Source organism: Sesamum indicum, linkage group LG11, assembly GCF_026168435.1.
Source record: "Sesamum indicum cultivar Baizhima isolate 11 linkage group LG11, ASM2616843v1, whole genome shotgun sequence".
Classification (NCBI taxonomy): domain Eukaryota; kingdom Viridiplantae; phylum Streptophyta; class Magnoliopsida; order Lamiales; family Pedaliaceae; genus Sesamum; species Sesamum indicum.
This window is the reverse complement of record NC_142667.1, coordinates 1,142,603-1,159,322: the sequence shown is the minus strand read 5'-3', so window position 1 is coordinate 1,159,322 and position 16,720 is coordinate 1,142,603. Positions and strand designations below refer to the sequence as shown.

Sequence of the window (16,720 nt, the reverse complement as noted above, 5' to 3'; positions counted from 1 at the left end):
CATGGGACAGAGGAGTTTGTATTTTTTTATCATGTACTATACATGTTTAATATTTTTTGTCCTAAAAAAATATTGCAGATGTGGTCCCATACACTAATTCTGTGGTACGGAATCAGTCAGATTTTGGAACTACGTTTGCAATATTTTTTACTCTACTGGGACCAAAAATATTAATCCGGTAATCTGCATGAGTAAAAGTACAATACTTTTTATTTAATTTTATCTTATTTTTATATTGTTTTATTGATTATATGTGCTTATAAGTGGCGTAGTAGAACATATTTAATTTTAATTTTTTTTATAACTTTTAAATAAACATTACTTATTCACAAACTGATGGGTTTTTTTTTATTTATTTAAAATCTATTTATTTCAAGAAAAATTAAAAATACAAAAATTTTGCAGTACTACTCATAAATTACATCCAAATTTTGAAAAACAAACCTATTAATCTAAATGAAAAGAAGTTCAAATTCATATACAAACCAATCTAAAATTGAAGTTTTCTCAGTGATATTTCATCACAATAATTTTTAGGGTAAATTATAACTACTTTCCCTGAGTTTGACATAATTACAAATATCCTCTCATTATTTGAAAAAGTATAAATATCTCCCTCAAATAGAAAATAATTATGTAACCCCTAAACAGTGAAGTGGACATCACTATTTTACCCTTACTGAATTTTTTTAAAAAATAAAAAATATTTTAAAATATAAAAAAAATTAGGATTATAGGGAATATTAGTTCATAAAAGTATTTTAAAAAATTATAAAATATATAAAAGATTATAATTTATAATCTAAAATGACATTTTGGTCAATTCACTATAAAAATTGAATGAAAACATAACAGAATGGGCTCATTGTTAGACGAACATTAACATAAGAGGAATATTTATAATTTTTCAAATAATGAGGAGGTATTTATAATTATGCCAAATTTTAGGGAAGGTGGTTGTTACACTAATTTTTATCTCATATGTTGAAAAAGAAAAAGGAAATGGGAAAAAAACAATTAAACGATGTTTATTATAATTTTAAATACTTTTTTTATTTATTTAAAAAATTACATATTTCATGATATTTGATGAAACTATGTAATAGATGGATGGATGTGTGGAATTATTAATTTTATCTTTTTTGTATTTTTTTCTTCTTAAAAAATATAAAAATTTTGGACGAGGTTGATGGAAAAATTATAAAAATATTATCTACTTAGTCCATAAAAAATTAAATAAAATTACAATTCATAATCCCAGGGACATTTTGATAAGTTCACTGTAAAAAATGGATAAAAATCTAACGAAAATTAATGGATTGAATTAATTGTTAGACGTTCGATAAAATCAAAAGGATATTGATAATTTTTTAAACTAGTAATTTGTGACACACTCTATGTGTGTGCAACTTTTATAAATATCATTACAAATAAAATATTTATAAAACAATAAGTTAATATTAAAGTATATGATTTAAAATAATTTATAGAGCAAGAATAGAAACTTCTGTTAATGAGTTAAAAGAAAGACAACGGGAGCATGAAAATAAGTATATTTAAAATTTTAAATCAAAAGGGAACCAATCCCTTAATCTTGGGCATTCGTCATTTAATAAGCATAAAACAAGCTTAGAATAAAATAAGTGGTTATTGTAACATAGAATGATGGAAATATAATCACGAAATTTTACTTTTCCGATTTGAAGACTTTTTTCAAGCTTTACTCCTCCAACCGTGTGCTCATGCAAAGAACCAACGAGATTTCATTTACGTTGAACATACACTACATCATATAGATAAAAATAAAATATTTATAATTATATCAAATTTGAGTAGAGCATATTGTATTTTATTTTAAAAAAAAAAATCCCCTTGATCGCGTTTGTTGCACGCTCCACTTCCGCGACGGCCAAAGAGTAATTGACTGAAATAATTGAAAACCCGTCCAATGGTTACTACAACACGGTGGACTTGTCGCGATACAACGTAAGAAAAAGTGAAAGCCAAACAGTAACTATTTCTTCTTTTTTTCGTACGCATCTCAATTCTTCTTCTGCTCAGTGTCTCCCACTTCATACATATCTCAATAATAATATCTCCCAAAGATAGGATTCGACTTCGAGAGAATGAAAAGAGAATCCCCATTTGACCCTTTACTCTGATCTTCAAGCTCAGATATTTCCTGAGTGTTTCTTTGTGAGTCGATGGAGTCGAAGAGCACATCTCTCTGCTGTTCTTTATCTGCTCTTGCTGTGTTTTTGTGCATTTCTGTGGTGTTTGCAGGCGACATAGTTCACCAAGATGATGTTGCTCCCAAGAGACCTGGTTGTGATAACAATTTTGTGCTGGTGAAGATCCTCTCTCTCTCTCTCTCTCTTCCTGCTCTTCTAATCCCATTTAGTATTTGTTTGTTTTTTATACTGTATTTGAAAATTTTCTTGTTGATTTTGGTGCTGCTGAAGCAACAGTGTGTGTAATGCTAGTGTGTGTTTTGGTTGCTTAGGAAGCATTCTTGAAGGTTATGATGTTTGAATTTGGGTTTGATCTGTCCAGTATCACAATGGCTTGAGGAAAGCTAACAGTATTAGGGATAGAATGCAAATCCATTGGTAGATTAGAGCAATCTGATCATTGGATGTGATAAAGAATTTTCAATTTCCATGTATGTATTCAGCTGAAGGCTTAAGGTACATTGCTATTCAATAGGTTAAAGTACCAATTTGGATGGACGAAAAAGAAGCAATGGAGTTTGTGGGTATTGGTGCTCGATTTGGTCCCACGTTGGAATCGAAAGAGAAGCGTGCAAACCAGACTAAAGTTGCTCTTGCAGACCCCCCTGATTGTTGTAGTAAACCAAGGAATAAGGTTTTTGTCTTCTCCGCTGATTGTATTTCTAACTGTCCTGACTACACGTCCTTGATGTGGAAATTGGGGCGTCTCTTTGGTAGCTTTTTAAGAGTCGTAATTTCATATCTTGGCTCATTATTCAGCTGCTTTGCTGTTCTATAGCTGACAGGCGAGGCTATCTTGGTGCACCGTGGAAACTGTAGTTTTGTTACCAAAGCAAATGTTGCAGAAGCTGCTGGAGCTTCAGCTCTGCTCATCATAAACAACCAGACAGGTCTCTGTTCTCCGCGAGTAGTGTAATAGTTCTTTAAACGCTAGGGGTCATGTCAACATCCCGTTTCCTGAAAATAGTTCTACCATCCAAACACACACAGTTCACTTATTAACACATATAGAGATACGACTTGTGATTAGTTTGCTCCGTAGAAGGTGCACTTGTGTTTTTGTAATTATTTTGCTCCAGTTTCTTATGTAAAATTCTGTAACGGAAAACACTCTTCTTGTTTGTTAATCCCATTGTCCAACTATAGACCATTATTATCATGGTAACAAGAATCTTTATACAGATATTGATATTAGATAATTTCCAATTGCTGATTTTACGTGGTTGCACCTTGACGGGGTACTTCTCCAGAACTCTTCAAGATGGTCTGTGAAGCAAATGAAACTGATGTAGATATTGGCATACCTGTTGTCATGCTCCCGCAAGATGCTGGTGCAGTCTTGAAACAAAGCATGAGGAACAGTTCACATGGTAAACCTCCGCCCAAAAGGTTTTGACCATTAGACGATCAAATAAGCATGTTACTCTTTATAGCGATTTCTGTTTGATTCACAAGGTTGCCATTTGTTTTCAGTTTCCATTCAGATTTACTCTCCAAAGCGCCCGTTGGTTGATGTTGCTGAAGTGTTTTTATGGCTAATGGCTGTTGGTACCATCCTATGTGCATCTTATTGGTCTGCATGGAGTGCAAGAGAAGCAGCTATTGAGCAAGACAAGCTCTTAAAGGTAAAGCAGGGAGCATTTACTAATAATCTTCTGCTTTTTGATAAAATTTAGTCAAGACAGGGGATTTCTTCAGGCGACTAATTTTTAATGTTTACCTAGCAGGATGGTTCCGATGAATACCTCACTAAGAATACTTGTGGTTACAGTGGTGTTGTGGACATCAACACAACTTCAGCAATTTTCTTTGTCGTGATTGCTTCGTGTTTCTTGGTTATGCTGTACAAGTTGATGTCTTATTGGTTCATTGAGATTCTCGTGGTTGTGTTTTGCCTAGGTGGTGTAGAGGTGAGGCGTCATTTCTACCATTCAAGTACTCTGCCTGCCGTATTCTTACCAACAGAGCGCTTTTGCTTTTATACATGGAGATTCACTTGAACTATTATGTGCTTGCCTATTCAATACAGATATTCTAACTAAGATTTTGTCTATGCTTTTACGTGTGTTTCTGAAAGAGAAAAGAGACTTTTGTTACTTGAGTTGTGTCAAATGAACTGCAATTCTTTCTAAGGCATGAGGGACGTTGCACTGGTTTACTGATAATTTTCCTTCTGAATGGGTATTATTTTGAATCAGGCTCAGCTACATGTATGTTAAATGACACGGCGATTGATCAATGGGAAGCTAAACACCTGCATATGAGTTTTAACTTAAACTGAATGCTGAGTCTTTTCTCTTATAATGCAGGGTTTGCAAACTTGTCTAGTGGCTTTGTTATCATGGTATGTATTATGTTTGTATTCATTTTGTGCATATGTGTGCGCATTTTGCTTCTGGAGCACATGGGATTTAACCTGTAGTTTTCTTGATAAAGTTCATTAATGTTATTTTTTCTTGATACATTGACTTCTTGTTTTGGATATAGTTTCAGATGGTTTGAACATGCTGCAGAGTCATTTGTTAAAGTACCTTTTCTAGGAGCTGTCTCATATCTGACTGCAGCTGTTTCTCCGTTCTGCATAGTGTTTGCTGTTTTATGGGCAGTTTACCGAAGTGTCTCTTTTGCTTGGATTGGTCAAGACATACTAGTAAGAACAACGTTTTCTGTCTTCATAGCTTTGTTTCAGAACAACGATTGATGACAAATTTGCCATCTGTTCCAACACCATTTTACCGCCAACTCCAGTTTCCATTTTAAAGCACGAAGAGCAATGTTCTTTTCCTTGAACGAATTAAGTCCTTCAAGGTAAATGTGTGATAAGGGTGCCTTGGAAGTTAAGGGTCTTAGACGAACAAATACTAAAACAGTTGGACACGAAAACTTACTGAATAGGCTGAATTGCATTTGTTGTATGTACTCTCGAATGCTATCTTCTATTTCCTTCATCTCATTTGAACAGGAGCACCAAATATGTCTTTTTGTTTATTGACATTCTGATTCCAGAAATTAAATAGTTCGACTCATTTTTAATATTGATCTATACTTCTTCTTGTTGATGGATGGATCCTTAGTCGTTACTTAGTTTATCTCTGTAACAGGGCATTGCACTGATAATCACTGTTCTCCAGATAGTACAAGTACCAAACCTAAAGGTGGTTGTCGATCTTTGAAACTCATGCTACACTAAACCCCTCCCCCGCTACAGCAAAATCAAAATGCTTATTCCCAGATACCCATGATGGTGCGTCTATTTGACCCGATCTTAATCTTTCCTTTACATACTCAGGTGGGAACAGTTCTACTCAGTTGTGCATTCTTGTATGACATATTTTGGGTCTTCGTGTCGAAATGGTGGTTCCATAAGAGTGTGATGATAGTGGTAAGCATAGCTCGGATCCTGCAGAGCACCAATGTATGAATGATCTTTCGGTTTTGATAGGTTCTTGCTGCCTAATGACTGACCTTGTTTACTGTTATGTCATGTAGGTAGCTCGAGGCGATGGAAGTGGAGAAGACGGCATTCCAATGCTACTGAAAATTCCTCGACTATTTGATCCTTGGGGTGGTTACAGTATAATTGGTTTTGGCGACATCATCTTACCAGGCCTACTAGTAGCATTTTCCCTAAGGTTTGAGTCGAACAACTACCCTAAAAGTAGACATAAACAAATAAGTTAGATGGCATGTGCCTATGTTTATTCAAGAAATCTTATAAGCTCGTACACCTGATAACATGTTTTTAGAACTTATAGTCTGTCCTCATTGAGGTCGTTTGGCTGCTTCAAGGTAGTTTGAGTACTCATAATATCAAAATAATGTTGGTTGCAGGTATGACTGGCTGGCTAAGAAAAGCCTCAAAGCTGGATATTTCCTTTGGGCAATGCTTGCTTATGGTTTAGGTATGACTTGAAGTTACATGTACGTGCGAGTGTGTGCGTGTGGGGAAACCGAAAACGAGTTTGGATTAGTCGATGTAGTAATATTTCTTGATACTTAGTGGTATCAAATTAAAAAATTCTCATTTAAATGAAGACTGGAATGCATGAAAGAAATTGCGGTTGCTTGTTTTGGGACAGATGAAAACTGGAAACTTTGAATGCAAAGTAGATATTAATATGGTCTCAAAACTTTTATCTGGTCTGGAGAATAACCCCTAAAACTGTATATTGCTGAGAACAGCATTTCTAATGTGTTCAAACTGAGATTTTCTAAGGAAATATGTTTTTCTACACAATGGCATACGCAATTGTAAGCTATCACTGATACTTGGGGACTTTTCAACTTCTTCTGCACAGGTCTTCTAGTTACATATGTGGCTCTGAACATGATGGATGGACATGGCCAGCCAGCTTTGCTTTACATCGTTCCGTTTACGCTAGGTACGCAGCCAGTTCTTGAAACAAGAATAGATTGGACTAGTTATTTCCCTATAGATGAGCAAGAAATTTGTTCCAAAGTAATCAAGAAAAAATAATGATTGTTGCCTACCATGTTTACCTTTTTTAAAACATCATATATACTGATAATCTCAATATCTTGCTCAAGTTCTCGGGCTTGACCAATCACATCTAGTCCCTCGCTAACTCGATTCTAAGATATCTATGTGTAATTGGATTCGTCCGTAACATAACAATCTACAAGGTCGATACTCCCAGAAAATGTTGAGGTAGTTTTTTTCTTTGATACCACTGCTACATTATGAGCTCTAAAACTGCCTTCGTATTCCATTCAGGCACTCTGATAACTTTGGCAAGTAAGAGAGGTGATTTGAAGCATTTATGGAAGCGAGGGGAGCCCTACAGACCTTGTCCGCACGTTCAACTTCAAGGTGACGAACAATGACTAGTTAAGGCTAATATACAGTAATTGCTTACACGGCTGGACACACGTAGATTAGATTATGTCACTGTCATTCTAACTTGAAAAAGGCTTATGAAATTTGTGGCTTCAGCTCTTTTGCTGTGTTTCTGGATGTAATTTATTGGTACCTCTACAAGCTACTGGATTTTATGGGCCCAAGTGATGTTTTAGTGTGACCAAGCTCATGGTACCTTTTAAAACCCCATTTTGATATTGGAATTTAAAGTGCTTTTATTAATAAATTTCATGCTGAGGTAGGTTTCTTGGTTATCATTATGTGAAACACCACGATCCACAATTGATACCTCGGCAAGAAAGGAAAACAACGCACAACGGCCTGAGAGAGAGAGAGAGAGAGAGAGGGGATAAAAGGCAAATGGCAAAATTTGCATGTATTGACACCTTAAAAACATTCTTTTCCTTATTGTTGTTTCTGTAAACGTACACGAACTCAACTACAAACATCAAAACTGAATCTCTCAATGTCAAAAATTTACCAATCAACTTGAATGTGAATCCACACTGATGTGCATCCTGAGCCGGAGTATGGGCGCCATAACCAACCCCACAGTCCAACAAAATGACCAAAACTTTTCTGGCCAGTCTCCATTTTGAAGTTGATAGGGGTTCGACCAGAGGATCATTTCCGGCTCTCATCTAGACCTGTGAATTGGAAACAAACTATTTTATGCAAAATTTTCTTGGTCCATGACCTGAAATCAGATCACTATCCACACAAAACCAACATAATAATATGAAGTTCGACTCAAGTCCCAGTTATGGTATTCTCGACTGAAAAGAGATGCTAATCCTAAGACATACAGCTAAATTTGACGGGGCATTGCAACTACAACATGCTACAAGATTAAGTTTCTAATGTCGTTATATTGCCGGTGCAAATGTGCAAGAAACCAACTGTCATACATATTGCTTTCACTGTGTGTTACACCTGGTAAATGGTTCTAAGAATTGGAGTCAAGGGTCATCCCAAAATGTCAAATTAACAAGATGAGAATAGGAAACAAATAAACTATTATCACATAAGAATATCATGTGAAGAGGGCGTTGGATCTATTCATACAATATTAGAACCAAATGCGAAAACCAAAGTAGGACATACTTGTAAATATCCTCAAGGACCCATTTCCGTTAGCAGTCAATTGTAATGTTCTTCTCTCTTGACCCAGAGACAGAATCTGTTGCATTCTTTCAGGCCAATCTGAGTTTAATCGTCTGGCAAAGTCTTCCACTTCCCTGATCAATCAAACAAGGGAAAAATTATTGTCATACAAAACAATATAATCTATATTAAACATGTAACCAACCTAAGCGACTTTCTTTTATAACTGATACCCAAAGCATCCTACGCTATTTCCAACAAAACGGTAACATGCGACTAAATAAGTATGCTAAGATAACATATGGAAATAGTGGGCTCGTCAAAAAGCATCAGGCTCACCTATCAATTTTTTCTTTCAACGCAGGGTCAATATCATCATCTAAATCACAATCATCAAACTCATCTTCAGCAGGTGGAATTGTGTTATCTTCGATGTTATGCAACTTTGTGCCATTACAAGGGTTGGGCGAAAGATTGCCATGACATGTAGGATTACTACGCATAGAATCAAGCTCATTCGATTCCTGCAGCATAGAAAGATGTTAATCCCAACACCATATGCATGCATCTCGTCCGCCATGGCAGGCGAAGGGAGCATAGGCAATTAGTAAGCAGTAACACTATCTATGACCAATATCCCAATGAAGCCAAGAGGTAGAGAATAATACAGAAGTACAATACTCCTGACCTTCTTATTCATGTATACAGCATCGCTTGAAGCAGTTGTGCTGTTTGATGTACTAGTGCAGTTTGAAGGAGCAGCCTTGTGATGATCTTTTCTCTTACGATTCTTCTTTTTACTTTTAGAAGCTCTATTTGCCTTAGAATCTGCAAACCCATATGTATCAAATGGTCCACCTCCAAATGATAAGATAAGGGAGGAGAGAGGAACGAACATAAGAGCGTGAAAGATAAATCACATTAAAATCTGAAATTTTCCAAGTTGATCCCCAAAGACATGATTTGCGTTCCATAGTTGTTCCCAATTTTTAATCATATGCTGTTTATGTTCTCAATTTACCAAAAATATACTCGATGCAACCCAAAAGAAATGCAGTTCACTGCACATTCCAGAAATAGATTATATCACAGAAAACACATATTTAGTTAGATTAACAGGCAGGAACGACATTTTTCATCAACTACAAACTGTAAGCACCTTTTTAAAGACATCCCAAAATGAAGAACATGGTAAAGGGAAGGTGGAAACAGAAGGAACAAGATATACCTTCATTGCTTCCATTAATAAATGATAAGAGATCATCAACAGAACGCTCATCTGCACGATCCTCTTCAACCTCAGTATTCTGCAGAACCCATTGAAAACCAATTATCATTATTAACTTGCATACGCAACAAATTGTTATAGTGGTGAATAACTACATTCAAGCAGTTAATTGACTATAAGCATTACTGATTGCTTGGTTATAGAACCTAAATGAATATATGGAAGGTCATGTAGAAGAACAGAAAACTATTTCCCATTAACCTTTAATCTCTCTCTTTCTTTTAATTCTTTTCTCTTCCTGGCATACAATCTATTCAAAAGCCGAATCCTTGGATCATCCATGGTATTTTTTATAGGCTCCAACTTTTCTTCCTGTATCAGTAAGACAACGGAATGTTAGGAAGCAAACATAGAAAAGCAGGACTCTCCCCAAGGAAATAAAAAGTACATTAAGCATATACACTGCTTGCAATGACAGAACACCTCTGTTAGATCATCAGGAAGATGAAATATCTCTCGTATTTCTTCCGGACTCTTCCCTTCAATCACTCGTGCAAGTGCACGACTAGTGAGATCAACCAGGGGCTTCAGTTGCAGGCTGTCAGCAGCTGAGGTCAATTCACATAGCCTTTTGGTATCCATTCGAACAAATTTCTCGTCAAAGGACTTCCTCTCCTGCACAAAAGTATAACAAAATCAAGTACCTTTCCCTATCTTATCGTTTAATGTAAGCGCCTAAAAGACTCTTTTCTCATGTGGTAAGTTAATCACATAAAAACTGCAGTGTTCAGCATTTTCTAGTAACCTTGTTAGAGCGTCCTGGTACTTGATGAAATCGGCAGTAGTCAAGAATCAGACTCAACATAGGAGGATTGACCCGTGAAGGTAGGGAGATAGGGTAATTCTTAGAAGATCCCATTCCTGATTGTATTTCACGACATATGAGTGGACAAAACATTGCGACCTCTTGCTCTACTTGTTGTATTGAACCATCAGAAGTTTGAAGCCACACATAAGCCTTTAGAATCTGACATGCAAAGCATAAAACAACAAATCGGAATCAGAAACAACTTGAGAAACCAAAGAGAAAATTAGAACCTGCTCTCTCTCACTCAATCATAAACAAGGGTCAATGGGTGCAAATATTTCAACTAGTAAGAATAAAAAAGGATAATAATAGTACTATTAATGCCAAAGGTTTAGTGAAGAGTACAAGCAGTTTCAAAAATTTTCATTTAACCGCAAAATGTAGTATTTATCACTTCATCTTCAATGTGGACCATACGTTCATTAAGTCCTTTTTAGGAAGGATATGAGGGGTGAATCTAGAATTCTCCAGTCTTTCTTCTATCGCAGTACGTTAGCTTTAGAATGTTGTCATCGCTGCTTACTAACCTAATGTTGAAGGAGTTACATGATCTAACCCAATCCACCACTACCCCAGAAATGACAAAAAAAAACAATGATCTCTAGTTACGCATGTTGAGCATCTCTTTTATCATTCCACTGTGTTCAAGCATCTCATGTTAATTACTCATCATTTAGGTCCCATATCCAATGTTATGCACACATCACTTTTCCTAATTGAGTATCTCTTGTCCATTGTATTCCACTGCCCAAAATAAATGAAGCAGCTTTCCTGAAAATAAACGACTATCACATTGCAATGATTTTACAAGGCAAGTATGATTTATATGACCACAAAAAGAAGGGAAATTACGCTACCAAATAACATAAATGAACATATACAAAAATAAGAAGACTCCAGAAGTGCACAAGTAGTCATGTAAAGCATACCTCAGGCTTTATTATTTCACTATCAGCTTCTATCATTGTACTGAATTAGAAACAAGAACGCGTCCCAGAAAGCAGTTCAATAGTTCTTACCTGCAGCTAAGAAAGAAAGGCATAAAAATTATGGCGAGCTGTCCTCTCTATAACTTCAAGGAAAATAATTAACTCTCCAGCAGCATCTATTTTGCTAAGTATTGTAGAACCAAAATTAAATGCATCTGGAGGTATTGGCTATTCATCTATAAATGAAGTCATATGTAACTCGGTTAAATAAAGAAGGAAATACCCACTCTTGGCCAGATATCTAGTCTAAAAAATTCAGACATTTTAATAAGGGGTAGGCGAATGATAATCTTGAACTGACAACTTATAGACTCCATCTCTAAGAATTAAAATTCTCTTTGTCGAACTGACAAGTTTTGCAGAAAGACTAATTGAATGGTGCTTAGTTTTCTCTCTTTCCAAGACCTGTGTCCCATCAGCAATGAAACTGCACGGTCCTTGAACACCAGCATAAAAGTCCAGAAGAAGTCATTACCAGCAAAATACAACATTATCACTAGTTTGAATCTATAATGCACCACATCAGTCCAAATGGACCTCCTCGTCTCAGATCAACCATCTACTGTGCTTTTTGAAACTCGCTGCCCAATCGACAATGCAACTGGTAGGTCTTTCACAACCAGTATCAACGTGAAGTCAACTACCAGCAGAAAACATTATATACTACTCAAATATAAATGCACCTTGTGAACCCAAATGGAGCTCCTAGTCCTAGATTAATCATTTACCTTGCTCATTCCATCAGAAGCACCTTCCCAAAACACAGGTCAAGAATGAAAGCCTAATCCAGCTGAACCACCTACGTTTTGGAATGGCCTAACTGGAAAACCCCACCCACAAATTTCCAACTATCCTACAACAGCTGACAAAATTCATCCCAGTTTGCCACCATAAAAAACCAACCTTCATATGGAAGCCTCCATAGGCTTCATTGGAAACGGCTTGACGGTCTATGATGATGGTAGGAAAGAGTTGGGGCCACCTATTCCACATGTTCTAGTGGAGGCTGGCTTCCGAAGAAAAAGTACAATAACTTCTCCTTTCCAAGAAACAGACATTATATTGAAATGACCAAAAACAACACCACGAATGTGCAAATTCAGAAGTAGGGAGCCCTGCAGATTATCTTCACTCTCAGAATTTTGTAGAGGCACTTACAAGCCACATAAAATACTCCAGGCTATGTGAAATTAAGTGAAAATCATGTTTCTTTCCCAAATTTTTGGCTTCCTTTCCTTATTGCCACCGTGCTTCCTGATAACAACTATTCAGCTTCCAACAATTCTTTCCGATTTACTAACAGAACATGATAAAGCATGAATTTCCTATCATAATAAAGCGAATCTTGGTCGAACAATAAACAAACATCTTTTACTAGTTATTTCAAACCCACAACAGTAATAGAAACATAAAAGGAAACAAAAAGGCCAAAAAAGAAAAAAGGGACTCAACTTTGACAAATAAACAAACCACATCAACTTCATCCGGCAGCGCAACACCCAAAACAGTTGAAGTACAAACATATCGAAAACATTAAAAGCAACCCAGAATCAAGAAATGCAGATTCAGAAAAGCCCTAATCCCCCATCTCAACTCAGACCTCGCCCCAATCGAATCCCCAATCCAACAATATCCCCACAAAGATGCAAATCAACACTAATACCAAAACAACCCAGAATTTCATAATCCCAAACACCGAACTAAACTAAACACAAAAACCAACAACCGGTTTTTCCCTCAATCAAACTCCAAGTCTAACAAACAATTAACAAAGCAATAAACAACCTTTTGCCCCGCCGCTTCTGCAGTCAGAAACAACAAAGATTTCGCACCTGAAAAAAAATTTAAAAAAAAGAAAAAAAAACAGCTTCTGCTGAACGGAGCTTTGAATATGAAAATGGCGGTTGTCGGCGAAAGCAGAAAAAAAAAAAAAGAATAAATATTAGAGAGCGAGGCGGGGGGAGAGAGAGAGAGAGAGAAATACGCATAAAAATGGGGAAAATATATTTTGTTTTTCTTATATATTGTCTTGGCGAATCTGTGAATGGTTAGATATATCTGTGTATCTATCTACCGCCGGGTGTTAGTGCGTGTGTATGTGAGAGAGAAAGAGAGAAAGACAGAGAGAGAGAAAGAGTTACGTGTGTTTCTAAGGTGAAATGAAATGTAGGTAAGGCTTAGACAGTCATACACTTGTTCTCTCGTGTCCTATCTTATTTAGTATTATATTTTCCCTCTATTTAATTTGGATATTAATAACATTTTTTTATGTATTTTTCATTATATTATATGATAATATATTAGGATTAATATCTTGAATCCAAACTTATTTTAGAAAATAATTTTATCCATGATTAGTATTTAAGTTAAAATTCTATTTTACAGTCCAACTATTTTATTATTAACGGGTCGTTCATTTTTGTGGGCTGAATATACGATGGATTAGATCGGAATAAATTATTTTTAGGAAATAATAAATTAATAAAGTTTACAGATAATTACATTGTCCTCTATTGTTGATGTCCTCTAAAATTATTGGGTCAAACCCACAAATTACGCATACTAGTTCAGTCGGTTAAGAGCCCAACTGGCTCATCAGCAGGACAGAAAGGGCCCGTAGGACATATAAATCCCACAGCGAGATAAATAAAGCCCATCAGTGGGGAAAATGGCCCATAAGCTTACCTAGGCCCAATAAATAATCCCATTTCAGCCGGACATGTCATCATACAGTTGGGAGGACACATCATATAACTTTCCAACACATTTTGAGAGGTCACCCTAAAATATTTTCAGGGGGTTCCAAGTAAATTGATACGCATTATTGACACCATCTGTGGGAACAGTTGAGCTTTGACATGAGAAATGGCAAATTCCAATAATGGAGGTGACCATGGATCTTATGAGGGAGATTCTTCTCTCCCTGCTATTTCAGGACCTGCTGTTCCACCTACAGACCCCACTGTAGGAGATGTTGAAAACAACGAAAAATGCGAGTGGATCCGTCCAGGAACGCGTAAGTGCAAGCGGTAATATAAAATTCGTAAATTATAACCAAAACGTAATAAAATCATAATTCCAAGGGGTGTACCCTTGGAGTTATCGGGTGTTCGATGTAGTTAATAATAACAATAATGAAACTAAATGGGGCTAATGGTAAAATTAAAACAAGAGGTAGAAAAATCGTATATCAAGAATTACCTCTTTACTTGATTTACTTCGAACCTCCTTCATTTGATCCGTTCTCACGAGACTTCAACGTAAAGCCTTTTAAAAGTACATCCACACCGCATCGGAATATGGGATCCCTCAATTCAATTTTCTAGAAAAGAATTAGGGAGAAAGAACACACCAAGTGTGCTTGAGAGAGGGGGTGGCCGAATTGGGGCTCTTAGGGTACGAAATTATTTTTTTGTTGTGTTATGTTTTTATTAATTATTCTAAATAACTAATATACATTTATATACCTTGTATGGATGTACTAGAATGTGTCTAGGTTCATTCTACAATCCATAAAGTAATAAATCCTTTATTCCAAATAAAGGATGACTAACGTAGTACTTTCCAAAAGTGAAATTGGTAGATTTCCTTTCCTAGATTTTTCGAACAACTTTTGGAATAACAAGGTTTAATTACTGAGCTGGTGAACAGCTAAAACTGTTAGTCATTAATTCCTCGCGAGCTGGTGAATAGTTAAAACTGAGCTCGAGCTCGAGCTTAAAATCGAGTCGGCTCGACTCATCTGCCACTCCTCGTGGAATGTACTTTTATTAGATTTTTTAAATTATATTTTTATATTAGTTAAGTTTTATAAAATTTATTCATAATTTTGGTTTTTTTAACTACTAAAAAAAGAGGTTGTTTATCTTAAGTCAAGCAATATATTATTTTATGCTTACAAGAGTTCAAAGTTTTCACTATTCACATAAGATTATTACAACATATCAGCATAAAAAAAATATAAAAAGGTTATTTTTTTCGTGTCAAAATGATTAATTTGATAATTTTACAAACTTAAGGGACTAAAGTTATAAAATCAAACTTGACCATTTTATCCTCTAGAAAGTTAAAATTCGGCCACATTTTCTCTGAGAAATGGTCAGAGAGACCAAACTGAGATAAAAAGTAAAGTTTAAGGATGTTAAAGTCAAGACATGAACTTGAGGGGCTAAAGTGATTTTAAACAAAAACATAAGGACCAAATATGGTATTTACCCAAAAACTTAATAAATAATCTTTTTCTAGTAATAAAAAAAATAATGAATTATTACCTAATGTTTTGAATAAAAATAATATATATGTAAATCATGCTAGTCAAATAAAAACATAGATGTTGATGGATACATGAGTCTAACAACACCCCAATGGTCAAAGAACTTTCACAAAAATCCTAAAATTACTAGGGGACTAACCTGCAAACAAAAGTTAATGCTTTGATGCTTAAGTCAGTAACTTTGTTTACTGAAAAAATTAAAGACAAACTTGAATCAAAGTGAGAATAATAATTAAAAAAGATGTTAAGTTGATATAATTTGCGTGGATTCCAAAAAGTGAGCTTGAGATAGCTTCATAATCAAGAGAGAATAAAAGTTTTAGTCTGAGAGTAGATGTTATCAAAATGACTGCACAAAATGTTTATTTATAAGTGCTCGTGGAGCAAGATGCGGAAAGTAGTTATGGAGAGTCCTACGTTGTTTGAAAGCTACTCGTGTTAGCTATCCAACTGAGAATCCATTCATTATTTGGACTCATATTGACTGAGATATGACTCTTTGATCAAGTTTTGCCTAGTTTGCCTGAAAATTTAGGAATCCGTTACCTGCTAGTTAATAATCCTATTGCAACCGGATTACTAAGAGTTTGTTGAAAATCTTTTAGCAAGATGTGTCTCAATGTGTCAACAACCCATATGACGTGCCTGCCTTGCTGTATGTTGACTCCGTCTTGCTAAAATGGACTTGTTTTGGGCCTGCCAAATTAGTAAAAGTAATAAAACAACTTTATGAGTTTTTACCTCCCTGCTCATGGGTCAATAGGTCCGGACCGGTTGGGCTGCTCTGTAGGGGCTTCCATATTTTGGGCCTTGTGAAGATTTTTTTTTATTGGAATATCAATACTGCCCCTTATTCCAAGAGTGCGAAACATGGTGTTGGATTGTTGAAGTAGATAAAATGGTCTTGCTAAAAAGATTTTTCTTGTTTGTGCACAATCAGCAAGGTGAACCCTACTAGGCTGAAAGAGGTAGTTTCCTGTTGTGCTATTTGTAAGGTAATCCTTTTACCTGAAGGAGTCTCATACATCAGATTTAAAGAAAATTTGAACATATTTGCAAAAAAGGGATTAGTGATGATTATGAAACGTAGAGAAGAGACAAAGTCCAACCTACACATAAAACACGTGCCCCTTGATTGGAGGATCTTC

The 16,720-nt window shown here is 35.7% G+C and overlaps 2 protein-coding genes across 4 annotated transcripts; one reads left to right on the top strand and one right to left on the bottom strand.

The window, feature by feature from the left end:
* The first annotated feature begins 2,028 nt into the window (after positions 1-2,028).
* On the top strand, positions 2,029-7,336 carry LOC105173165 (signal peptide peptidase-like 4). Its single transcript, XM_011094835.3, has 14 exons — positions 2,029-2,348; positions 2,707-2,865; positions 3,010-3,121; positions 3,482-3,601; positions 3,705-3,856; positions 3,959-4,141; positions 4,541-4,575; positions 4,719-4,881; positions 5,333-5,386; positions 5,521-5,613; positions 5,721-5,863; positions 6,063-6,133; positions 6,530-6,613; positions 6,967-7,336. Exons 1-14 carry the CDS (start codon positions 2,205-2,207, stop codon positions 7,074-7,076), a joined length of 1,623 nt encoding a protein of 540 aa, XP_011093137.1. The 5' UTR covers positions 2,029-2,204; the 3' UTR covers positions 7,077-7,336.
* Positions 7,337-7,460: 124 nt separating this feature from the next.
* On the bottom strand, positions 7,461-13,226 carry LOC105173164 (SKP1-like protein 21). Of its 3 annotated transcripts, none has more exons than XM_011094831.3 (10): positions 13,085-13,226; positions 11,240-11,335; positions 10,248-10,469; positions 9,926-10,117; positions 9,704-9,814; positions 9,443-9,521; positions 8,903-9,072; positions 8,554-8,738; positions 8,215-8,348; positions 7,461-7,757 (listed from the first exon to the last, which is right to left on the bottom strand). In XM_011094831.3, the coding sequence occupies exons 2-10, from the start codon at positions 11,273-11,275 to the stop codon at positions 7,735-7,737; spliced, it is 1,152 nt and encodes a 383-aa protein (XP_011093133.1). In that variant the 5' UTR covers positions 11,276-11,335; positions 13,085-13,226; the 3' UTR covers positions 7,461-7,734. The 3 variants fall into 3 exon arrangements, with proteins under 3 accessions (XP_011093133.1, XP_011093135.1, XP_011093134.1); XM_011094833.3 differs by having other exon boundaries at positions 8,903-9,042; XM_011094832.3 differs by having other exon boundaries at positions 11,240-11,329; positions 13,085-13,223.
* Between the last annotated feature and the right edge of the window lie 3,494 nt (positions 13,227-16,720).